Source organism: Hippichthys cyanospilos, chromosome 6, assembly GCF_059441005.1.
Source record: "Hippichthys cyanospilos isolate Australia breed blue-spotted pipefish chromosome 6, RoL_Hcya_1.0, whole genome shotgun sequence".
In the NCBI taxonomy this organism is placed as follows: Eukaryota; Metazoa; Chordata; class Actinopteri; order Syngnathiformes; family Syngnathidae; genus Hippichthys; species Hippichthys cyanospilos.
The window spans coordinates 23,942,849-23,967,415 of NC_142374.1; the positions used below are offsets into that span (position 1 = coordinate 23,942,849).

At 41.0% G+C, this 24,567-nt stretch overlaps 2 protein-coding genes and 1 long non-coding RNA gene across 6 annotated transcripts in view; 1 reads left to right on the forward strand and 2 right to left on the reverse strand.

The window, feature by feature from the left end:
- Positions 1 to 4,694, reverse strand: cep41 (centrosomal protein 41). The gene is made up of 11 exons (XM_088416878.1): positions 4,003 to 4,694; positions 3,676 to 3,739; positions 3,557 to 3,604; positions 3,414 to 3,475; positions 3,189 to 3,258; positions 2,977 to 3,121; positions 2,664 to 2,821; positions 1,630 to 1,697; positions 1,422 to 1,536; positions 1,131 to 1,358; positions 1 to 468 (listed from the first exon to the last, which is right to left on the reverse strand). The coding sequence occupies exons 1-11, from the start codon at positions 4,033 to 4,035 to the stop codon at positions 323 to 325; spliced, it is 1,137 nt and encodes a 378-aa protein (XP_088273004.1). The 5' UTR covers positions 4,036 to 4,694; the 3' UTR covers positions 1 to 322.
- poc1b (POC1 centriolar protein B) overlaps positions 4,205 to 24,567 on the forward strand; it is a 25,775-nt gene continuing 5,412 nt past the window's right edge. Inside the window, exons 1-12 of one of the 3 annotated variants that reach the window (XM_088416875.1) lie at positions 4,205 to 4,321; positions 4,997 to 5,186; positions 5,411 to 5,521; positions 5,749 to 5,833; positions 6,564 to 6,735; positions 6,906 to 7,085; positions 7,984 to 8,091; positions 8,177 to 8,292; positions 8,350 to 8,483; positions 8,922 to 8,990; positions 9,657 to 9,809; positions 9,877 to 9,954. In XM_088416875.1, coding sequence (XP_088273001.1) covers positions 5,507 to 5,521; positions 5,749 to 5,833; positions 6,564 to 6,735; positions 6,906 to 7,085; positions 7,984 to 8,091; positions 8,177 to 8,292; positions 8,350 to 8,483; positions 8,922 to 8,990; positions 9,657 to 9,809; positions 9,877 to 9,954 — 1,110 coding nt within the window. In that variant the 5' untranslated portion in view covers positions 4,205 to 4,321; positions 4,997 to 5,186; positions 5,411 to 5,506. Of the gene's footprint in view, positions 4,909 to 4,996; positions 5,187 to 5,410; positions 5,522 to 5,748; positions 5,834 to 6,563; positions 6,736 to 6,905; positions 7,086 to 7,983; positions 8,092 to 8,176; positions 8,293 to 8,349; positions 8,484 to 8,921; positions 8,991 to 9,656; positions 9,810 to 9,876; positions 9,955 to 24,567 lie in introns of all 3 variants that reach the window. The other 2 variants (XM_088416876.1, XM_088416877.1) reach the window with 2 other exon arrangements.
- LOC148422908 (uncharacterized) lies at positions 6,315 to 19,885 on the reverse strand. Of its 2 annotated transcripts, none has more exons than XR_015865879.1 (3): positions 19,677 to 19,885; positions 8,400 to 11,563; positions 6,315 to 8,085 (listed from the first exon to the last, which is right to left on the reverse strand). It is a non-coding gene; the product is annotated as an uncharacterized LOC148422908 (long non-coding RNA). The 2 variants fall into 2 exon arrangements; XR_015865878.1 differs by having other exon boundaries at positions 8,190 to 11,563.

Sequence of the window (24,567 nt, forward strand, 5' to 3'; positions counted from 1 at the left end):
TGCAGTCGACTTTATTTTATTGAAAGGTCACTTAGAAGAAAAAAAGTCACTTATAATCACAATTTGAGAGCAACACTTCACTCGGGTTTGCTATTTAAGAAGCGTTGCCATGTGATTCACAAAAACTCAGCATTCAAATACGCCTTTTGCTTTACACATTAAATATTAATTAAAAACAAAGGAAGGAAAAAAAAATCATGATCCACTGAACCTTCATTGGAGTGCAAAAGACTCGTGCAATACATTCAGATATTAGGAAAGAAGGAAATACTACTTCAGATGAGCACCAGGGGGCGCTCCTGTCGTCGCTGTTGAAGGGCGATCACTTCCAAGGCCTGTGGACTCGGACGCTGTCCCTGGAGGACGCCGAGGAGGCGGAGGACGCCGAGGACACGTTGCGGCTGCTGCGGGCGCTGGTCACTTTGGGCAAACTGCTGCTGCTCGTCGACATGCGACTGGATGAACGACCTGCGGAACGCACGGCGCGCAAATGAGTCGGAAAAGATTTGAAATGATATTACACATTTTGGGGGGGAAATACCCAAGTGAAAATTCTATTGGATGAACTGGGTGTTTGAGAAAAAAAGACATTCAATTATTATGAATAAACATTTTCACCAGCACGCAATATTCTGTTAGCCTCAAAAGAATGAGTGAAAATGCTAAATATACTGATTAGATTACTTTAGTGTTTAAATCATTTAGTATTTGCCATTTTTTGACCCTTTAGCCAAACACTTGAAATTTTTTTAACATTCGTGTTTAAATCATTTAGTATTTGCCATTTTTTGACCCTTTAGTGTCTGGAAAATGTTCAAACACGGAGGTGCGGCTTCGGTAAACGAGACGTTTCACTTCCGGGTTAGGAATAACGGTACCACAAAACTCATATTTAACTCCTTCAATGCCGGGGATGTATTTTCACGTTTTTTTTAAGAGTCCAGACATTCAATCCCAGATACATTGGTACTGATTTAATACTTTGGCATCTGGGATTTATTGTCCGGACTCTGGAAATTAAATCGTTCGATATACTTTAGAAAGTTTAAAAATGTCATTTCGATCCTTTAATCTCATTAAAGATGGTTAAATGTTTCCTAATGTAGGGGCACTTATGGAGAGTTCCTTACTGCTGCCCATCATGATGAAGTTCTCCAGCTGGGCATCAATCTTGGCTAGCTCATCGGCGTTGAACCTCCATCTTTGCGGCGCCGCTCCCTGCATGGGTATCGGCGGCGGCGGCGGAGGAGGCGGGTTGCACTTCTTCCACCTGGACGGCACGGCGGGGGGCAAGCAGGAGAGGGGCAGCGGGCCCGTGGTCATGCCCTCGGGGAACTTCTGAGCGACCGCCTTCAGACCTGGCGGAGCACCACGGCGACGTCAAATGCGGCGGTCGGCTGGAGGCCGAGCGGACTCCTTACCGCCGCTGAGCAGGAAGAGGTTCTCGAAGCCGCGCTGGCACATGCTGGTGGCCGCCTGGCTGGCGATGCGCTCGTCCTCGTCGTACACTATGATGATCTTACCCTCCGCGTTTTTCTACAACCGTTGAGGATCGATTCGCGCATCTTGTTTCTGTTTACATTATTCGAGAAAGAAAAAAGCAATTGTGTGATCTTGTGAGGAGGATACATATTCCAAAACTTCTTTGCTGTAAGGGTTCATGGAGCGGGACAGCGTGGCGATAGGAAAACTGTGAGCTGGAAGGAAAAGAACACAAAAATAGGGATGAGGTCACACTTGTGCAGGTGTTGTCATATCATCATTTTGAACTCAACTTAATCCTTGTGTTTTTTTTTAACATTTTGGGTCATTTTCTTCATCATTCTTGCAGCATTTTAGCTAAGGCATGACACACTCCTGCTAGTGTGATAATTAAGTGGCTTTGTCATGTTGCCAACATCCGGGTGAAATTTCAGCTCCCTAACATTTTCTTTCACTGCTTTGACTATGAGGCGCACCTGAATGCCTTCAATTTTCTCAAAAGCTGAAAGTCCGTCTCATAATCCGGAGCGCCTCAGTGTATAAACCGCTAGCTTTAATTTTTGGTGCATGAAAACATAACTTCATTGCTCATAAAATAAATCCAGAAACTGTTTTTAAATCAACAAAACAATAGATTTTAAGGTTTTGGGTTGCAATTAGATTAAAAAAATGTTGTAATATTTAATTGAATCATAATTATATTCTTCTAAACTCTTGATTAGTCTTGGCATTGATCTTAACAGTCTTTTAAGTAATCAAGAGGTATTTACCCCCCATTCTTCAGATGGTTCTTTCCATAAATCATCTTTATTCTTAATTTCTATCTATTAATAAAGTTGGACTGATTTATCTGATTGTTTTGTTGACATTTCCTTTAGTGCAGCTTCATTGGATGCATTAAAAAACCCAGACATTACTGTAGCTTCTAGTCTATGTGCCTTATAAAACGGTACACTCTACATATGAAAACAGTTTTAAAGTAGGCCATTTATAGAAGGTGCACCTTATAATCTGATGTGCCTTATAGTGTGAAAATTATGCACATTTTCAACTAGCTGTCATAAGAAAATGTCTTCTATGTAGGTAAAAACTGCTCGATTATACACGGTACTCGCATGGCTGTACTTGTACATAAAAATACATTATTGTGATGATGAGGATGGAGGCAAAAGAGAGCCTACCAGTGATTACGTGGCACTGGTCGTAAAGGTCGCGCTCGCGCACGTCCAGCAGCAGGTAGGGACAATCCGGGTAGGGCTTGTCAGTGTCCGGGTCCGCATCCTCGGCTGTCTTTGCTCTGTCGCCGTTCATGTTCAGCTCGCCAACGCCGTTGATAACGCTGCCGAGGAACCACACAATGAAAAAAATAGTAATACATCTCAAAAGTGACACAAAAATTGCCATTGACGGTTTTTGTTTGTATAGGTACTGTCGGTGAAGAGGCTTTAAACTTTGTTACGATTATTACGCTGCACAAGAAGGAGGTTTGTCTACCTTAGTAATGTGGATCTCATGGTCTGGCCGTGTTCCTGATCCTGCGTCGCATCCTGGGGCGCCGACGTCTCAAGTGAGCCGTTGACATTCCCCCCCAGCGAGTCTCCTTTTGCCACCATAACGCTGCTGTCGCCGCTGCCGTCATCTGTTCCAGACATATAGCATGTTAGCATTGAATACAATAGATATTAAGTCAGAATTGCTTTATTTACCCTGAAGGTTGTGACTGGAATCACCGCTGACACATTCGTTCAGGTCCGAGACCGAAGCCACCTGAAGTACCTGAGGTGGAAAAATGCCTACTTATCAATAGCGGTTAACATTTATTTGACAAGCTAAGAATGTGGCCATACAGTTCGCCAAAGTTTTAAGGACTATATTAAATCTCTCTAAAAGCCAACTCATATCTTGTCGAGAAACGTAAACATATGTCTCACCAACTCTGCAAATGTTGTCACTTTAAAGCGCTTGAAGATTTCACCTTTGTTGAACTTGTAGTCTGAAAAAGATCAAACCCATTCAACTAGTTATTTACTGAGAATGATCGCAAAGCAGACATGTTTGTTATTTCTCAACTCACGTTGTTTTATCTCCTCCAGGCGCTCCAAATACTTGGTGAGGCTAACCCCTATTTTCAACACACGGAAATTGATGCTAAATGATCTGTATTAAATGTAAACTTTAGCAAATGGAGCCTACCCGTGTCCAGTTTTGTTTTGATGTGCTGATACTTGGCATTCTTTGGTATCTGTTTCTTCATGTACTGTAATAGTCAAGATGATTTATTCATTAGGGAACAATGGAAAAAGGAAAGTTTTTGTCATTCGAATGAAGCTTGGCAGCATAGCTTGCAAGCGCTTTGCGGTTTCCATGGCAACGGAACTCCATGTTACACTTTGTCCGCTAGCTAGCAGTGTTCCGATTTAACTGAAAAGTCAAGCGTCATAATGTCAATATACACCCACGATAAATTCCACATTAGTAGTAAATACATCCGAAAAACACAATGATTTAAACATAAATGACCTGATCGCTGCCGATGCCCCTGTAGGCCGACATCTTTCACCGTCGCCTCGACACCGTCGTCTGCACGCTTTGATGTCTTTCAAAATGTTAAAAATAGTCAAGACTTGGTCAGTCATGAGCGAGGTTGGCTTCCAAGCCAACTCTTTAACTTAAACGAGCTCCCTTTATTCGATGCTCTCCTCCCGTATCATAGCCTATCATGCGCAGACCCGACTAATCGATCGCATTCAACATGGCAGCGAAAATGCTAGGGCTGCATAATGTAAGGCGGACGTCGGCGACACGACAAGTAGACGCGTTTGTAAACCAGGGTCTTAAGGTAATTGTTTGAGCATCGGCGTGGCAACGGCGTCCTTTACATCATCACAATCATTACATCAATGCCGTACGCCTCCAACTTCGGGACGTCATGCTAGCGAAAGTTTAGCGTCACCGTCGTACGTCTCCACTTGGGACATCATGTCAACAGATTAGCTCAGCCCCCCACGAGAGATCGCTTGTCAAAAATACGATAAGTATATGAAAAAGTCTAATGAGCGATGTCAATCAGTATTTCAACTTTCCATCGCTCGACACGGCGAGCCAGAGTATTTTAAAATAATTAAAAGTGCGTGACTTTGTTTAGAACGACAAAATTACAATTACGAACGCAATTTTGAATGAAAAAAAAAAGCCGTGAGTTCTTGGTGCGATAGTAACCCAACTTTTAAAAAACGAAACAAATCTGCAAGGTCTCAACATTCGTCCCGCTGATTGGTCAGTGTTGAACATTTGAACCAATCACAGAAGATTTAAACGTAACCAGGATGTGTTGTCAATATTGAATACCAATCGCCGGCGTCGACACTGCTTCCTTCAATGCAATTGGCTAAACGCTAGAACGCTGCTGACTTCATGACTGTTGACGTGAGGAAAACATCATTTTTCTCCGTCGTAACTAATATCGTCATTCATTCACATATGCCCATTACTTATGTACATGCCATTTTTTCAGGAATTTAGCCTGTATTGCAAGAGTTGCCTCCGTGTTTAGCTACGGATGTGCTAACAGGCAGATCTCATGATGTACGTGTTGATTGGACAATTTCAACCTTCCGAGCCAATCACAGACGTTGACAAGGGAGGTCGGAGTGGTTGTTAAGGCAGCGGGAAAACGCTTTACGTCATGGCTCTGGTGACGAAAGGTAACACATCACTTTTACCCATTTTTAGCTGGATAAATGCCGTCATTTATTTACCTATTAGCAATTAGCAATATGCATGCCATTTTAGCTTTAGTAGTTGTCACAAAATAGACGGAAACAGCGAAACAGCGTTCCAAACACAAGGGGACGTATTGTCTATTCAGTAGATTATCGATTGGAGCTAGTTGACTTGATCATCGTTGTATCTGTGCTTGACTGCTCAGGTCTAACATCTTCCCGGAAGGCGCTCTATTTGAACATGATGGTGGAACTGTTCCAGTCGATCAACTTCAGCGTCGAATGACGCAAAAACACCCACAATGGCCTCGGTGCTGGTGAGGAAAAGTTGTTGTTGTTTTTTTTTTTTTTTTTAACAAATAAGGCATTTTGAGAAGTTGCTGGGTGCGCTAATAGAAGCTGAGTTTAAGTAATATTTGCTCAGAAGGTTTGCTAAATGATAAACCACTCCCAACTTCCTGTATTTGTATTAGCAATGTTTGTAGCAAACGACACGAAACTTAAATGTGTATAAAAAATGAAAATGTGTCTGTCTTCACAACAGGATGATCCCAGCCTGCAGAGACTGTTTAGGGGCCACAAGGGTGCTGTCACCTGCGTGCATTTCAGTCCAAACTCCAGATCACTTGGTAAGCGGTTAATATTTCACTTAATGTCCTTAAATTGGACAACCTCCAAATGAGACATTGTTCAAAAGCTTTAAACTTTCATGAACTTCCACATGATTTGGGTTAAACGTTTATCCGAGCCTTGATGACATTTTCAGTCGACAGCAAGTGCAAAATGTGTTGAATTTGATTTAAAATGTACTATCAGGCCTAAAATGGCCTTTAGCGAGCCAAATCTTTCAAAAACCGAAGCAATATTCCTTGTCAGGAGCAATATAAATGTACTTAACTCATTCTAGACACAGACAAAATAAGTAAGTATAAAAAAGTAACGTAAAATGAATACTTTTTTGGAATACAGTACACGATTTTCAGTTTGCTAAACTCGTAGCGTTCTTGTCTTCATTAAAGAGCCACAATGGCATAATGAACAGTCGCACTCAATAATTTAACTGAAAAAATCTTTCAAAATTCTTCAGATTCACTTAAGAAAATGCTAAATTTGCGCATGGGATGCTTTGCGCAATTCTGGATTCCACAAAAGATGTAAAACGTGCACTGGCGGGTATTTGGTTTCAAGTGTACTAAAATTGTCTTGTACAAAAGTGAGATAACAGTTGGTTTAAAAAAAAAAAAGTTTCAGGCCCTAATCATAAGGAATTTTCCTTAAATCGTGCTCTGAAGTGATTTGTTGATGTCCTGAGCGAGTGACAACGAGGTCAACATTTCTCTGGTATTTTCATTTCATCAGCATCAGGCTCTGCGGATAAAAGCCTGATGATCTGGAACCTGGCGGCCAAGGGGAGATCTTTCCGCTTTGTCAACCATCAGGACGCCGTCACGGGTGTGCAGTACTGCCCTGTCGGCAACCTGGTGGCGACCTCCTCCAAGGACAAGATGGTGCGCCTGTGGAAGCCTTCCTTGTATGTTGCTCCAAAAAAGTCCATTTCAAGAGTTATTTGTTCCCAAACTGGCACAGGAAAACCATCCATACAAATCTGGCACTTTTAGACAACATTTTCTAATGATGGGGCACTTGATTAAATTGGCCGAAATTTACACCATATTGTTTTCATCCTGTGCTGCGCTTCAGTAAAGGAGAGTCGACGGTGTTCAAGGCGCACTTAGGTGCCGTGCGCAGCGTGGCGTTTTCCCCCGACGGCGCCAGGCTGGTGACGGCGTCAGACGATAAGTCGGTGAAGGTTTGGAACGTCAATCGACAGTGCTTCCTGTATTCACTCAACCAGCACACCAACTGGGTACGCTGCGCTAGGTACGTGATCGTTTCCTAAGGTCTGGGTGTTTATTTAATAAGCCGATGACTCCAAAGTCTAGATTTTCTATTGCGTCTTAGCTCTTTCAATCATCGAACTTCCAGTTAGTTGTTTCATTATCGGTGATCGTTTGGTAAGGTCTGGGTGCTTATGTAAATGGGATAAGGTAAAATCTTCCTCTCCAACTCGGATCATTATTTAGCTTCGTGGTAGTGAATATCCCTCAGATCGGTTATCGTTTAGAAGGGTCTTGATGCTTAATTGATGTGGTATTTGTCTTAAGTTCAAAAGGTTTTTCATCACTTCTCCAAATGGCAAATTTCAGTGAATTTTCAAACTTTCAATTGTTCGCCATATCGGTGATCATTTAGTAGGGTCTGGATCCTAATGTAACTAAAATGTTTTTCACTTTTAAACATCATACTGTATTTTTTAAGTGTTTCAAACATTCAGCTTTTCCTTTTTTTAAGTGATTCTTTAGAATGATCTTAAAGCACTAATAGTCTAATTTTAAAAAGTTTTCCATCAAGTCTCCGCCCATTACATTTCTATGATGCTCTTCAACCCTTTTATGATCATTCCTCAGATAAGTAATCGTTTGGCGTGGTCTGAATGCTTATATAATTTGTGTCAGTAAGGTCCTAAGGCTTTTTTTGACTTCTCAAGCTTCAGTTTTTATCTCATCTTCAAACTTTGGAGTGACTATTAGATTGGTGGTTTGGAAGGTTTTTAATGCTTATGTAATAATATTTAATTGGTCATTTCCATCTCTCACAATCATTTTATAACTGATCTTCAAGCTTGTAATCGTCCCTGACATTTTAATTATTTCTCAGATATGGTACCGTTAAGTTGTGTCTTTTCCCTTTTTAAATGTGGAGCCTTTCTCCCGTGTAGGTTTTCCCCGGACGGCCGCCTTGTGGTGTCTTGCGGGGATGATCGCACCGTCAGGTTGTGGGACACGTCCAGCAAAAACTGCATCAACTGCTTCAGTGATAACTGCAGGTAAAAACAAAACAAACGAAAAAAGCCTCCAATTTTCAGGACTGTTTTTTTTTTTCACAATTCCCCACGACGATTAACATTTCAGATCCACGACCTACGTGGACTTCAACTCCAGAGGCACGTGCGTGGCGTCGTCAGGGGCAGATAGCACTCTCAAAATCTGGGACATACGTACCAATAAAGTCATCCAGCATTATCAAGGTAATCAAGTCACACAGAAAAAGCTCGGACATTTTTTTTCTGACATTAGCATTGCAGTCCACAGCGCCAGCGTCAACAGCTTCTCCTTCCACCCGTCCGATAATTACCTGATTAGCGCCTCCAGCGACGGGACCATCAAAATTCTTGACCTGCTGGAGGGACGTCTCATCTACACAGTGCATGGACACCAGGTGCCTGATTTTATTTTATTTTTTTTAAGTATTATCGAATACATTTGGAGGAAACTTTAACCTGACAGGAAAGTTGTTATATTATGAATAAATTGAAGAAAAATGAATACGATTGAAGTCATATTATTATGTAAAAAAAAATACAATAATTTTCTATGCGGACCCCACCACTGGTCATCAATGATGGATATTGTGTTTGTGGAGTATGAATCAAGCAGCAAAACCCATTGAAACTAGCATATTAATGTAAAAAAAAACATTTGGGTTGATTCCTCCTTTTACGCAATCAGTATCATTCATTTTTAGCCACACACTTGAACAGAAGTATAAATAATGAGGCGGACTTTTAAAAACATAAGTGTTGTTACTCGAATGGACTTCTGATATGAATGATGTAATGCCATGAGAATAAAGTGGTAATTCTTTTGTGGTTTTTAGGGTGCTGTCCTCACTGTGGCCTTTTCCAAGGGTGGTGAGCTCTTTGCTTCTGGGGGCATCGATGCTCAGGTTAGTAACTTTTTAAATAAAGTTGTACGTTATTTGGACAAAAGCTACATTTTACTGTAATAAACATGCATATTTTTTAAAAGGAAAAGGAACAGGGTTTTTTTTCATTAATTGTAAACATTTTAATTTGAAAATACAAATTTAGAAAAATATATTAAAACATGAACTACAAAAATGAACCCCTCGGGAATAATGACTAAGCCTTTAATGTTATGAAACTACATACTTGCGTTCACATCATTGCTACTTGCAAATATGCCTGATCAAAAGAGGACATGGTTAATGGAATGATTACTTAGTAACGGCTAAACTGCTAGCTATTGTTTACGTTTTACAGATTTAATCGTCTGATTTAATTTAGAAAGTTATAACAACATTTTTTCCTCTCCCCTGGCTGCTCTAAAAACCACATCATCCTATGTAATATCAACAGCGGCCAGAGGCGGCGCCAAAAAAACAGATCAAGCACAAACGTATAAACTGTTCCTAAATCATCTCCAAAACATAATTTCGGTTGCAGACCACGCGGCCTGGTACCAGTTGATCCGCGGACCGGGGTCGGGGCTGTAGATGATTTGAATGTTGTTTCCAATCTTTTGGCAAATACTCTTGCAGCTTTCTATTTTCCATTGCAGTGTGTTGACCTGAATTTTGTCCATCACACAGGTGATGTTATGGAAGACCAACTTTGACACCAAGTCGTACCGGGAAGTCGTGGAGCAACGCAGCTGGCGGTCCATGTCCAACCCGCCGCCTCACCTGGCCGATATCGCCCCCCGGATCCCCCACCGTCACCAGACGCGCACGCCGGATATTCAGGTGATCTTTGCACAAGTCCACCATCTTGTTTAAAAACGCGGTAACGGTGACTTGTGATCGCTCGCAGGTCGGACCGGGCCTGATGGACATGCTCTCACCTGAGCCTGACATCGTCGAGCTTCAAGAAGCGAGTCACCAAGACACAGTGAGTTGCGTTTAAAGGCAAGAGTAATGTGGAAATGATGAAAATTATGTCATGCATCTTCAGTAACCCAAAACTGTGTTTCTATGTAGCCCCATTAGTTTAAATTCCGATTATTGCTGTCGACTGAAAACGACATCACCGTTGCTCAGGTAACAACCAATCACAAGTCACCCTTTCCTCAGTGTGATGAAATTTCACAACCCGAGCCGTGATTGGTCATTCACGTGAGCCCTGGCAGTGATGTCATTTTCAGCGGACAGCAGGTGGCACAATATTTTGGCTCTCAAAGTTAAAACTTTTGGGGGTCTGTGAATATTCTCCAAAACTTGGAACATTTCTCACCATAGTACAATTTTCCTAATATTACAACCTACCATCAGTGTGAATTAGCGAGATAGAAAAAAAAGGATCGTTCATGTACTATTTTGATGAGCGTTGCGAAATACTGCTATACCAAGAATGGCCACTGGATGGCAGTGAAGACAAACTTGTGGTTTTGGGCATTTCTGCTGCAGTGTTTTGAAACATCCATTATTTCCGTTTGCCAGTCGTCACACACAGACAAAAAAATGACAGTACAGACATAATTGTCACCAGACAATGTCAGACACATCGTATCATCATCGTACCTCTGGACAAATTTTACACCTTCGATATTATAGTCATGAATACGAGAAGTCACCAAAAGCAGCATCATTTGCGTTTGTGTGTGTGTTGTGGCCTACTTCTGTCACCGCATGGCCTGTGGCTGCAGTGTGGGAGGACGCCATGAATGGAGTGAGCCAAGGCCAAGTCATTACAAAAACTCATCTTGATTGACACCGCTATTGTGGCCTAGTTAATCGTTTAGGGACATACAATTAACAGATTCTTTCGAGAATTTCAGCTTCCCCACAATAAATATCAGATTTTTTCAGTCCTCTGACAATAATTATCTTTTTTTTTTTCTATTGTGGCTTAATCGTTTAGAGACATACAATTAATTATTTATGTAATTTCAGCTCCACAATGAATATCAGATTTTCTAGTCCTCTGACAATACTTTTAATGCTGTGATGAGTACCATATTTTTTCTTTTCAATTTAAGAGCAAAATAAGTGGAACAAGCAAATTATTGTTAAAATTGTTCTATGGGAACACCTTTACAAAACCTTGTGTACCTTTATTTTGTTTTATAAAGATGCGTATTATTGAGTGATACAATTTTCTGGCAGGTAAGGCAGAAATCAAACTTGTGTTACGTGATCTAGAGTTGATAAGGATGAGCAGTAAATCAAGTTATTCATTCGTCATTTTAAAAATCTGAGATTTGATAAGTAGTGAAACCCTTAACGGGCACAGCAGCCGAAAGACCAGACTAGAACCGCTGCTCTATGGGAACAGACTAATTATTGTGTTGAATTAAAAAAAAAAAAATCTGAACATGCTTTAATAATGCATGTTATGAGTCCAGTCTCTTTATGTGACCTGCCATTGGCTGTCCACAAGTCCATTGGTGTGCCTTGATATTAAAGGTAGCTCCACTTGATGGAATGTCCCATCTACCCACTCCTCCTCCTCCTCCTCCTCTTCCGGTCGGGTACTTCTCTGGCGCATGTGAAGGCATGTGCTGTGCGAGTGAAAAGTGGCGAGAGAAAGAGGAGTGAGAGTAATGTCGGTTGGTTAGGGGGGTTGAGTTGTCCACGTGCCGGCGCTCCGGGACCCTGAGGGCCCTCTACTGAGCTCTAATAATAGACAAGCCAGAGTGGGTTTAAGTCACCCACTCACTGTGAGGAACTGCGTGTAATACCCTTTCACGCCACTTGTGGTGCTGTTTTTTCATGTATGAATGCATTTCTCCAAGTGGCATCACTATATATATATATATATATATATATATATATATATATATATATATATATATATATATATGCATAGTGGAAAGCGTGTTTTTAAACATGAATTTTAAGTTTTGGCAGGTGCTACTTTTGTTTGTATCATGCGAAATTGCGGTATGCAATTTGAGACTATTAAACATCAGCAAAGATGGTCATGCTGGACCGTCCCGAAAAAGTGCGCGACCAAATCCTGTTTGGTACGATCGCTGAAAAATTGGTGGCAATGGTGTAAAGCCCTGAATACAGCTACTAATCTGTCAGGCTTCAGACCGTGTGCGCATTTGTGCGTTAAAGAGGTGATTAGATGGCAGACGAGAGCGCGCGATTGGGTTACCGGACGTGGTTTCGCGTGACACCACAGACGCTCACCGTGACGCCGGCATGGGCTCACTGGGTGTCCTCTCGCCAGTGCTCTCCTTTGCGGTTATTTGTCCTTTAGCGTTGTGTGTCCACTCTGGAATTCCGATCCCTCCGTTAGGCCTCGCCCGTTGACACACACACACACACACACATCGCTGCACCTCGCTTGGAGCTTCCTTGTGCAAAAGCGATGCTCAGAGATTGAATTGCGCCGGGGGTTTGGTTTCCATATTTAGATGGCAAAGAGGAGAGCCGGTGTGACAAGACGCGGCGGAAACGAGCTAAAGATAGCAAAATCTCTGGGGCGGGAAGGAAGGAAAGGGGGATTCTTCTTTCCTTCTGGATGAGGAGTCCTGAAAGCCGCAGAAATATAAACACATGTGACATTGTCACATGGCCATTTTATTACATATATGTATATATATAATTATTTATATAGTTATTTATCCCGAATTATTGCAGTCTCTGTCTCATATGTGTGTGAATTTCTACCAGATGTCACTTTTTGTGGAAAGTTTGTATTAGAATTGTCAGTATCATTACTTGGTATCAACGAGTACTCGATTTGTGCTGATATTGGTGTCGATATGGAAAAGAGTGGTCTCAAACGCGCCTAATCAAAGTCATGGTGGTATGGGTGCTTTGTATCGGTATTGGCGACTGTTCAAGAGTATTCGTACCGTTATTGGTCTGAAAAAAGTTGTATCCAACAGCCCTAATCTATATGACTTCCTTTTTTCTTGCGTTTTGTCTTTTGTGAATGGTGTTGTAGGTGTTTGGATGTTTTAGTGGCCAGAATTGTGTTTTTGAGGCCAACTAACAGTTTTGTTTTGTCCAGTTGTCCAGAAACTCGATCGCGCTCATGATTTAGACACAAGGAGGACAAGTCGTCATGAAATTTGCAGCAGGATCGTCTTTGCGCCATCCTTACTGTCCTTCCCTCCCCTCTCGCCTCTTCACCTCTCTCGACCTTTATCTCTTGGTCTTACGCAACGCACATTTCGCGCGTCTCAGGGAGTCCTGGGGTGGATGTGGTCGTAGCCTTTGACATTTTGACAATTTGAAAAGAATGATCAAATAAAGGATCCAATTCTACTTAGCCTTTACCCGTTGCAAAATGGCAAACAAGCATGCTTAACCTTTTTATTGCAGCTCGTCATCTCGAGACAACACTTCATCTCATCTGATGATTACGGTGCCACAAGAGATAAATGAAGCATTTGGGAGAAACGAAGCGTTTGAGAAGGCTCAGTTTCCTTTTGGGGTCTGTCTTAGCATTTACCAAATATCGTTTCATGAGAAGTATAAAGGTGTGATCAAAACTGATTTGAATCAGGCAATCGGTTTTCAGTTAAAAAAATGTGAGTGCATTGAATCAAACAGAATCAGGTCATTCCATTTTTAATATGGCCTCCTTGAATCATATCGCAGACCCCATAGTCTATATGCACACCTTGTATATGTGTGTGTGTGTGTGTATACTTCTATGTAAACTGTATATGTCATTATGTATGTGTATGCATGTACGTTATATATATATGCTGTATGTATATACAGTGTTTCCTCACTACTTCATGCTTAAATCTTAAAGCAGTGCTTCTGCACTGCACTGCAACACTCCCACGCTCAGTCCTAATGTGCAGTCTGAAGCAGTCTAACAGCCCTGACACACAATTTTGTTTGAATGAAGGCACTTTTGCTTAAAACTAAACCACTGCTTTTCTACATCTGGCGCTATATAAAGGCAAAAACTCTACCAGCCTCACCCGGCTTTGCGCGTGCGTCGGAACAAATGTGCGGAATTTACTGTACATGTGAGGAGGTGTAGCGTGTGGGCAGGTAGAACAGAGATGACCTTCCATGTGGAAATGGGCGGGGGGTAATGGAATGAACAGAGTAACCTGCCGTGCAGAAATGAGAAGGGGTAGTGCGCTCAGTGCTGCAGCGCGAGTGGAGTGGAGCCTCATTTCTTACTGAAAGCACTCAGCTATGTGTTGAAAAAGAAAAAGTTTGTGCCAAAAAAAAAGACTGTTAAACCAAGCATATTTTACACACTTGATTAATGCTTGTCCAATGTCCGGGGGGATAAGACTGAAAAGTCATTTGCTTGGACCTTCCGCCTTAAAGGCAAATATAAATCTGTTGTTGTCTTGCGTGATTTTGCCTTTAGAAATAGGTGAAAAAGCCAAATATAGGAAGTCTGACGGGCACGAAATTGGATTCAATGTCCGGATGTCGCCACAAATATTGCCGCAAGATCGGTGGAGAACAAGTGGTGGGCTTGTTCCTTGTGACAGTCATAAGTTTTTCCAAAGGTATCACAAAGCTTGTTTTCTCAGAAATTGTACTTGCTTCTCATGTGAGGATACTACAAAGTATCCTGTCTTCTTTATTTTTGCACAAAACTGAACCCAAACTGAAATGTAACATTGTTGCACTTATCTGAAACCCTAAGCCTGGCCTGAAACATTAATTAAATTTCCTTACTGGAAACCATGACCTAGGCTTGAAAACCACCATGTAAACCTGTAACTTGAAATCATTATCCAGTTTGGACATCTTAAGCATGTGTGTCCTCTTGTCCAGGTTTAAAACCTCTATTTTCAAAGTCACGAAAACCCTAAACCCTAACCAACTTTAGAGCTCTCGACCCAAGCTTTACTTCCATATTTGCAATCGTAACCAACTCAACCTAACCTAACTTGACTTTACTTAAGAATCTTTTTCTTGACTTGAATTTACATTTAAGCCCCAAGCCTGGTTTAAGCCATTCACCCTATACTTAACCCCCCACCTCTTAAAACCTTAATTTGATTCCAAAACCCAGACTGGAAAGCCTTAATTGTACCACTAATTTAAAACTTTTTGCTAGAAACACTCAAAGCTGGAATTTGAAACCCTACCCCAGTATTCAAATCCAAATTTGAAACTCAATTTTGAAACCCTAAGCCGCTATCAACGTTATGTGTTGAAGGCCTACTTTGAAATTTGTCAGCCAACATGTCCCGTCTCGTTTGTGAGAGACCGACAATCTCCTTTGAGCATCTTGCCGATTCATTTCAACATATCTGAAGTTGATCTCGAGTCCGAGGGCGTAGACGCTCTCAGGGTGACGTTTTGCCACTTTTGTCGCCGCAAATTTTGATCCCGTTGCGCTTTTGCGCAAGAAAGCAAGATAACCACGTCTGTGTTGGGAACCAGCTTTTATGGCATTGCGTTAGGAATATTTGTGAAATGAAGCAATTATCTAAAAAAATAAATCTAGCTTTTGATGATGCACCTTTTTTTTGTCATTACCAAATTGAAACTCCTTGTGATGAACTGTTGCAATATGAGTTGTGTTTGTGCAGGTATTTGTCAGAGGTAAAGGTCGCCATATAAGGCGCTTAGTAGGCGTTTGGCGGTGGCCGCCTGCCCGGTATGTGTGGGAATGTGCCGAAGCTTGCGCTGGCTAGCGTAGCGTCTGAGAAGCTAACCCCAATGGTCGCATTGTCTTCCCGTGGGACAATCGACAATTAGCCGCAAGCGTACCCACAATGCGAATGAGTTTCTCACAGGTTCTTTGCGCTCCTTTTGGTATTAGCTCAAGTGCTAAAGCTGATTAGGAAGCACTTGTGTGTGTGCGTGTGTGTGTGTGGCTTTGCAGCTCAATTATCGAATCTTTCCAATTTGAATGACACACAATAGTGCTTAGTCATATCCTTGAAGATACGGCGCCTTAGAGCTTTGATACTTCAGTTTTAGGGCTTAAGCTCAAAAGTCTAGCTAGCTTAGAGACGTTCTTTGATTCTATCAAATTCCAAGCGCTGCTCTGTTTTCATTTAAGTCTAGTTCTTTGGTTAGCTTGCCGTTTTAGTTTGTGTAATTTTGTTCACGCTTTTGTTTTTCCAAGTTTACGACCAGGCGGATTTTTTTTTTCCCCAGAGCTATGAATGCTCTGAATAACAACTTAAAAAAAAAAAACACATTGAAAATATCAATGGCACTCTGTGAAACTATGATTTTTATATGTTCATTTATTTATCGTTCATACTGTTCAATTTGATATGCACCAATCGGAGCAGCCCTCCCAATTTTAGCTATACAAGGACAATAAAGCTATTCTATTCTACAATCTTACTTTGGTCAAGTCCAGCAAGATTAATATGAAGCATGTTTACTAGACCAATGGATGACACTAAATTCCCCAAATTTGTGTTTGTTTTTCTACTGTGTATCAAGGATTGATGCACAATCCTTTTTTTTTCCCCTTAATGATTGAAATCCTTGTCAAGGTAACAGTCAGAATGTGACACTAGCAGAATTGTTGGAAATAACACACCGATCCACCCGTCAGAGTGGAAGTCAGGGCAGTGGCTGCTTGTTCTGCTCATAAGGTCGTTTTTCTTTTTTTTTTTTTGGATTGGCACAATTGATTTAAGTGTGGGCAGCAAAAGGGACTTTCTATGAAAGTGGCCCACTTTCCTCCATTGGACTCACTTGAAGTGTGCAAAATGTTTGCCGGTCACAAGGGGGTTCACAATTGCTCAAAGGTTTTATGGAGAATAGAGTGAAATCTAATAGAAAGCCCATTATTATTCTTTTTGACCTTTAGTGACCCATTGATAACTTTTTTATTTCTTAAATGGCTCCTGGTGCAGCTAAACAAGTTGTCTTGTCTGAGATTCCTAAAATAACAATAACGTCCCTTGGATTAATCCATAAAGAAACTTCACAATATGAAAAAATGACTCGCGACTTTCAAGAGTGTAACCTTTGTCGTAAATGTCCGCGTTTGGTATTCCGCCAAACTTTGTGGACATGATCCAACCGACGCCTGATCTTTAATTCTGGCTCCGATGCTCTCCGGAAAGCCTTGGCAACGGCTTTTGACATTTAGCGGTACAGGAAGAGAGACAATGCCTAAGGTCTTTGTGTAAATGGCAGCCCGTGGGATGCTAATAGCAGGTGGTTGAAGCAGAGACAAGAGGAGCCAGCATGTCCGCCACAGGCGTGGACGGCGGCCTGATTGACAGCCGGAACGGCGGGGGGGATTAGAGGTCATGCGGTGTCTTTGGCCTTCACAATGCCTCGTGGGGACGGAAAGAAAGCCGACCCCCCCCCAACCACCACCACGCACGCGTGGGCTCTGACAGCCACAGGTGGGCTTTGTCTGTTGCCCTAACATGCATTTCAGCAGCCTTCACACGCGACAACATTGTAGCTTGTATGAACGAGATGTAGTCTCAAGGTCAGAGGAAAAGATGCACACACACACACACACACTGGGGGCGGCTCTGTGGAACAGTGGTTAGCATGTCTGCCTCACAGTTCAGGGGCCCGAGTTCAAATCCGCCTGACTCAGACTTTCCTGTGTGGAGTTTGCATGTTCTCCCCGGGCCCGCGTCGGTTCTCTTTGGGCAGTCCCGCTTCCTCCCGCACTCCAAAAACATGCTAAATTGTCCTTAGGTGTGATTGGGTGCATGAATCGTGGTTAATTTCTGTGTGATATACATACAGTAGATATACTGTGTGTACGTGTGTGTATTTTTTATATAGACATATATGTATATTTTTTGTTATTGAGGATTATTGTAATTTTTATGTATTTATTTATCCCCCCAATCTTAGTTTGTATCTTGGGGAGGGGAGTCAATATTTTCAAGATCTAAAGTAAGTACGGAAATAAAACGTATGTTTTTTAGGGAGTAAGTGTAATTTTTCTAATGTGACAAATGTCTTGTTTTTTTTTTTAAACGGAATACTCATCTAGCAATTAAAAAAAAAAATTAGTGGTATTTGTTGGAAGGTAAAGTCAGAATTCTCAAGAAAATTGTATTCCTTTAATAATACTATTCTTCCCCATACAAGCTTTTTTTTTTTTTTAAGAGTGAAAGAATATATTTTCAGACCACATGCATTTTTAAGGATGTTTTTTTTTTCTACTTTCATTTTGGGCGGATTAATGTGGTGGCAATACAGTAAAAGCATTTTCTTTAAAGAATAATACTATTAAAATTTTGTGAAGAAATTACCACCTTATCAATAAAGTAGGCTTTATTGAATACAAAAAAAATTAAAAGGATTTTTTTAAATTATTTTTTGCAGAAAGCAATGTAATAATGTTACTATGTTACATTTTTTTTCCACATTGAAGTAGCTTTATCCAAGAAAAACACAATTTGAGAGGCTTCACTTTCCAAGTGAAACGACAAAGGACCTTAAAGATCATGACCTAAAATGCAGACCGTACATTCGACCATTCCACCGGTCACTCTGGCTTATTTGTTTTCAAGGAAGTCCTATCTGGAAAGTATTAAGCCTGCGTGGCATGTGCTCTAGCGCCCGGGCCAAAAAGCGAAGATTAACAAGCGAGCATTGTATCCAAAAGCTGATTACTCAAGTGGCAAATGGCTGATGGGGCCAATTTTTCATGTCAAAGCATGGCTCCTTCTGCACCGTGGGCGGCGGATGCATTGAATGAGCGGCGGCGGCGGAGCTCAAAGCGAGACGCGCATCAATTGATGCGGCGAGGAGGCAGCGGTTTCGGGACTTGTTCACACTTGAAAGTTGACCGTGGGCGCATCTGTGCCAGAAGGAGCTATCTTTTGGACTCTTGAAGATGTGACAGATTAGCGCGGACTTGCTAACGCCCGCGCTCGCCCACCTGCTCTCGTATCAAAAGGAAAGCTTTGGTGCATTCCAAGTAGTGCCTCTTTCCACGCTGTGAAAATGTTGCTGTCTGACAACCCCCCCCATCTTTTTTTTTTTTTAAACATGCTACCCTTAGGAGTGTTTTGTTTAATACTTTTAATTTTTAAACAGAAAATTGCAGTCTTGAGAGGGAGGATGGGAACCTTTTTTAAATACTATTATTTTTCTCCAAAAAATTGACATCTTTAAAGTTAGCATCATATTTACAAGAGAGACAGTTATTAACTAATATTGTTACCATTGTTGTTGATAATGCAACGAATACCTTTTTTTCCCTCTTTGAATTTAAAACGTCCCACTGCATTTGAATGCACCATACAACCCGTTCTCGCGTTATCAGCTTGCGGAGACTTGTGTCTTAACATTTGATCACAGTGCAATTTCTTGCCATCGTTAATCAGCAATTACTGTATTTTCCGCACTATAAGGCACACCTAAAAAAAGCCTTCAACTTCAATATCAAGCTTTAGTTCGGAAACTTAACATAAACGATGAAAACAGAGGCGATACAATGTGCACTGAACAAGAACATTTATTCTAATCTAAAAAGCAATCCACAAGCCATGTGCAGTGAAGTAAGCACTTTACACAGCAAACAATGATGTGAAAACTGCTTATTTCGAGCCCTGCCTGTCATGTGTGAAAAGTTCAACGGCGCCTTTCTGCAGCGTTGTGTGAAACACGCAGGCGGGAAATGCAATTTTCTGTATTCCTACATTTCTACCTTCACATGCGCATGTTGATGTGAGTGTGTGTGTTAAAATGTGAATAATGTGGGCAAGTCTTACTTACTTAGGAGCTTTAAAATGGGCTAATCCCACGCCGAGCCACAATGACCCTCATTCACATCCTTGACGTGAAACGATTCGCCTCCGCTTGCTGGGAAAGAAACCGTGAGGGGTTGGGAAATAAATCATAAAAACAACAAGGGCAGCGCTTGGGAAGTGACTAAGGCATAAGCCGAGATCTCAATGACGAAATTTACCGAACTGCTTGATGTCAAGCGCATTTCCTACATCTTAGACAAAAGGCTTCAATGCAAATATTTGCTTGTTTTTTGTGATGTCACAAAAGCATAGGACAGGAAATTGGGTGGGCAGAGGCCAGCAAAATGTCTTTGGAGTTTGCATAAAATTCCCAAGACCGGCGACGCAAAGAAGGGAAAGTGCAACTCTTAGCTTGTGCCTTGAGATACGAGTTTGATTCAGTCTGTGACCACACTCGTAACCCGAAACACCCGTTATCTCAAACCATCCAAGGAAATGCCATTACCGTATTTTTCACACTATAAGGGGATTATCTGAAACTCTTTTCATATATAAGACGCACTGCATAATAAGGCGCACAGAATAGAAGCTACAGTAGTGTCTGGAGTTGCCTTATGCATCCATTAGATGGAGCTGCGCTAAAGGGTATGTCAACGAAACAATCAGGTTAATCAGTCAAACTTTTCAGTCAGAAATTAAGAGCAGATGATTTGTGGAAAGTAATCTCTGTAGAATGTGCTTTTGAAAAAATTGAAGGCTTTTAGGTACGCCTTATTATCCGGAAATTACGGTAATCTGTTTTAGCTTTCCCCATCTTTTTTCATGAAGAAAATAGCATTCCATTATTTTGTACTTTAATTTTTTCTTCATTAAAAAAACACAGTAATAGTTCCCGGTGACATCAGCGTGTCATAAAAAGTTAACTGAAAACTAAATAGTAAATAGCTTGATGTCCATAGAACCGGAGACAAACGAGTCTAAATGTCACTAATGTCAACATAAAACAACATAGTGCGATTATGTTGTCATATCCAGTGTACGGGACACATAATGGCGAAAGAGATGAATCAATATCTGCCTTGTGTCACGTAGCTGAGTGAAATCGCAAGTGAAAAGGGGAAGTAGAGTGTAGTCATTCACCTTAGAATACAAATAAAAAGCGGAACCTCAGTCAATGAATGACTAAGTCATGTCGAAAGACGGAACTGAAAGTTCCCGAGCAGGCAGTGTACACAGACGCTCCACTGCGGTTTCCTTGCACTTGTAACAGTTCTTTACAGGACGCAATTTTTCCGCTCCTCTTTCTATTGTGAAAAGCTCTTCATGTTACGAAAATAATCATCGCACTACAAATGTGCAGCTTGGTTACCTATGTGTTACCCTGCGCTAGCAAAACATTTATGATTTACTGAATTGAAGTTGAAAGACACTCTCTATGGCTTCAGAATCATGTATGTCACACGATTTTTTTTCTTGACCAATTTAAAGAGTTAAAAATAAATAACGTGACCAGTTAACTCCTTTGATCACGACCTTTATGAGAAGTGGCTTTAAACTCCGCCTCTTCCTTGGCATTAAACTCCGCCTCTTCAGTGCTTAAATGAGGCTACGAGAGATTTTCATGTAGTTTCTACAGGTATCCGCATATCAAATGTAATGCTTTTTAATACCATGACAAGAACTAGTCATTTTTCTTTCCAAATTAAGAGTAAATCAATCGGAACATCAATTAACTTATTGCTAAATTGTGCAATAGCGCCACTATGCAAAACATTTTATGCCTTTCTTTTGTTAGGTTTTAAACACATTGTCATTACGGACACAATTTTCCGGCATACTAGCCAGGAATAAAAATCATAATGTTACACAATCTGTCTTGTGGAGTTGCTGAGTCACTGTTACAGACCGCAACAAGTGAAAATGATTGTTGGTTACTTACAGTATTTTCCGCAGTACAATATGCTCTTTCAACGATTGGCCTATTTTAAAACCGTATTTGTATATGCAGCTCACTGCATTATAAGGTGCATAGAATAGAAGCTACAGTAGTAGCTGTGTAGTACGCATTCAGTCTCTGTATAGTGATACAGGAAGAGGGTATGAGTAATTCTGAGCTTGTCAATATGTCTTGCTGCAATGCGCCGCTATAGTAGCGTGTTCGATTATGTACATTCTGGCATGCAAAAAACAGCATCTGTCCATGTGTTATTTAGGTCATGGTTGTGTAAAGGTAAGCTAAAAATGGCTGCAGTGTTTAAAGCAAAGTGTTAGGGATGAAAAGCATTTCAAAAAGACTCGAGTGGCGGCGAGCGCTGGAGTGTTTTTTTTTTTTTTCTTTCCCCCCTTCAAGGTAGAGCTCTTCAATGCTATTGTGTTGCTTTGAAGTGGATGAGTTGTGATCCTGCACGTCCTTGCTTTCTAACTCTCCTCTCTGTAACGACAATTAATCAAAACGATCAAGGTAGCATAAGATTTACCCCAAACAATAATCTAATAATGAGAAGCAAAACGATAGGACCCCTTCCCTAAAAAAGAAAAACAATTAAAAAAAAATTGACCACAAACTCGTTCACTGCCATTGACTGCAAAAGACGTCGAAGTTCCATTTTGACTAGGCTGGTCAAGAATGAGCTGAAACGGAGTACTCGACAAATTGTATTTTGGCACTCATATGTAACATTTGACCGCAAATGTAAGCGCAGAGTTATATTTTGATATTAAAATATACAAAAAACATTGCAAATATGTACAAAATGTTTTGTTTTGCTTGTTGATGGGCCTGATATTTGTCACCTCTGCAACTTTTGGGACGCTTCCTAAAATAATTAGCCTAGCATTATCACTGCATTAAACGGTTAATAATAAAAGTAGGCCTGTGGGTTGTTCGCATTGCTTTTAAAGGGGAAGCGCCACCTGCTTATGTAAGAACGTCGCGTCAAGGATGAGTCATGGTCATGGGACTCTGAGGTTAGTCCTACACTAAAAGCAACCATGCCACGACGTTGCCCCCTAAACACAAAAATACACACAAAATAGATACAGGCAGCATGCCAATGCACCTTTTCTTAGTGCGTTTTAGCGTACGGTTGATAGCTGCAGCTATTAAATATTTTGGTCTCCTAGTGAAAATTCCATCTAATACAGAGGGCCCCGTGTTACGAGATGAATCCGTTGCGCGTTTGGGCTTGTAAGGCGAATTCACCGTATGGCGCGAAATCCAAATCTATGTTAAATAGCTAATCCGTTTAGGTAAAAACATCAAAATTGTACATACATATTCAAAACTGCTAACAAAATAGTATAGTAAGTGCTATGTATATATAACATACATGTATACAATCAGAAAGCATCATAAATAATTTATTTACCTTTGAGTGGCGCTTGTTATGCCCATATTCCCCAGTAAGGGTAGCCTAGGCTAGGCTAGCTTCGTATTTCTTTGAACATCTCCAGCTTTGTTTCCATATAAATCATCTTCTTACTTCTCTCTTTAACAACACTAGCAATCTTGGGACCCATGGCTAACCCATTCAACTTTTAATTAAGCAGTAAAATGCACTATAAATACGCTTTTGCAACCACTCGCGATAGAACAAAGCTTTACCGTTCCGCCATTTTGAAACGAGTGAGGCCGACCAATAGCAGACCAGCATTGTAGTGACGCGTTGCAGTGAAGCCGTTGGACGGCAGAAAAAATAAGTGCAATTACCTAAAAACGCCTGCAGATAGAAGCAAAACAACACTAATACAGCCTACCCCCTAGGGTCATGACAGTTTAATGAAGAAAGGATGAAAAAAACTCAGTATTCCACATGAAAAATTTTTTAGCCAGAGACGCTGCAACCCCGGGGTCCACTGTAGTTGGGTACCGTATTTTAGACACTATAAGGCGTACCTGAAAGCCTTTAATTTTCACATAAACTGAACGTGTCATGCTAACGCTGTTAGCATCTAGTGCTGCTAGCTGCTAACATTGGGGCGGCAACAATTGCTGGCAGCAGGTCCCATAATGTAATGTAATGTGTAATTAAGCTTTTTCTTAGCATTCTTAATTAGCAATGGAGTTCTTGACAACATAGCGTTGTGGATGTCCGTGATGTCCATGATTTACATCTAAAAAAAAGATATCAATGCATTGGCACCCTATCTGTACTGTATGTTATTTGAGAATCAAAGGTTTCTTTTGAAGTTGTTAGCGTGTTACTCTTTTGCATAGCTTGAACACTTGTTGCCGCGGTTAGCTCGACTTCTTCATAGTGTACACTAAATAGAACTGAGGCAGAAAAAAAGATGCCTCATGCGTTTTTTTTTCTTTTAACCGAGGTAATCGAATTACACAAGAACCCGTTTGACCCCAAGTCAACGCAGCTGTTATGTTAGCCCGTTTCACATGGAAATGACAAAATTGCTGCAGCCGTCATACATGATGCGTTTTTGCATTTCATGCAGAATCGAGTGAAGGCGAAACCTTACAGTTCAACCAAATAATTTACCGGATGCTGTGTCAGATTTGTAAATGCTAACATGATGAAGTAAACAAGGCGTGCGAGAAAGCGAATATCTACTGGCAGGATATTTCAATGAGCTTCCTTGAAGGAGATCTTACTGATGGTAGCTAATAGATTATTCCGGCCTCAAACATTTTCCCATTGTCACATTCCTTGACTTTGGAGTTGTTGGGATTGCGAAACACACGTTTTGTGCTCTTTGGCAGATAAAATCAGTTAGCGTTGTTAGCATCTGGCACGTATGTCTGGGTTTGACCCCCAAAAAGTTCCAATTTTATTATGAAAATGAACTTGCTGATCAAAACATTGGCATTATTTTTGTTACACAAATTGAATGAATGATTCCAAAAACATCTATAATGACAATTTACATGGCAATCATATGAGCATTTGTTTGAAAAGGGGAAC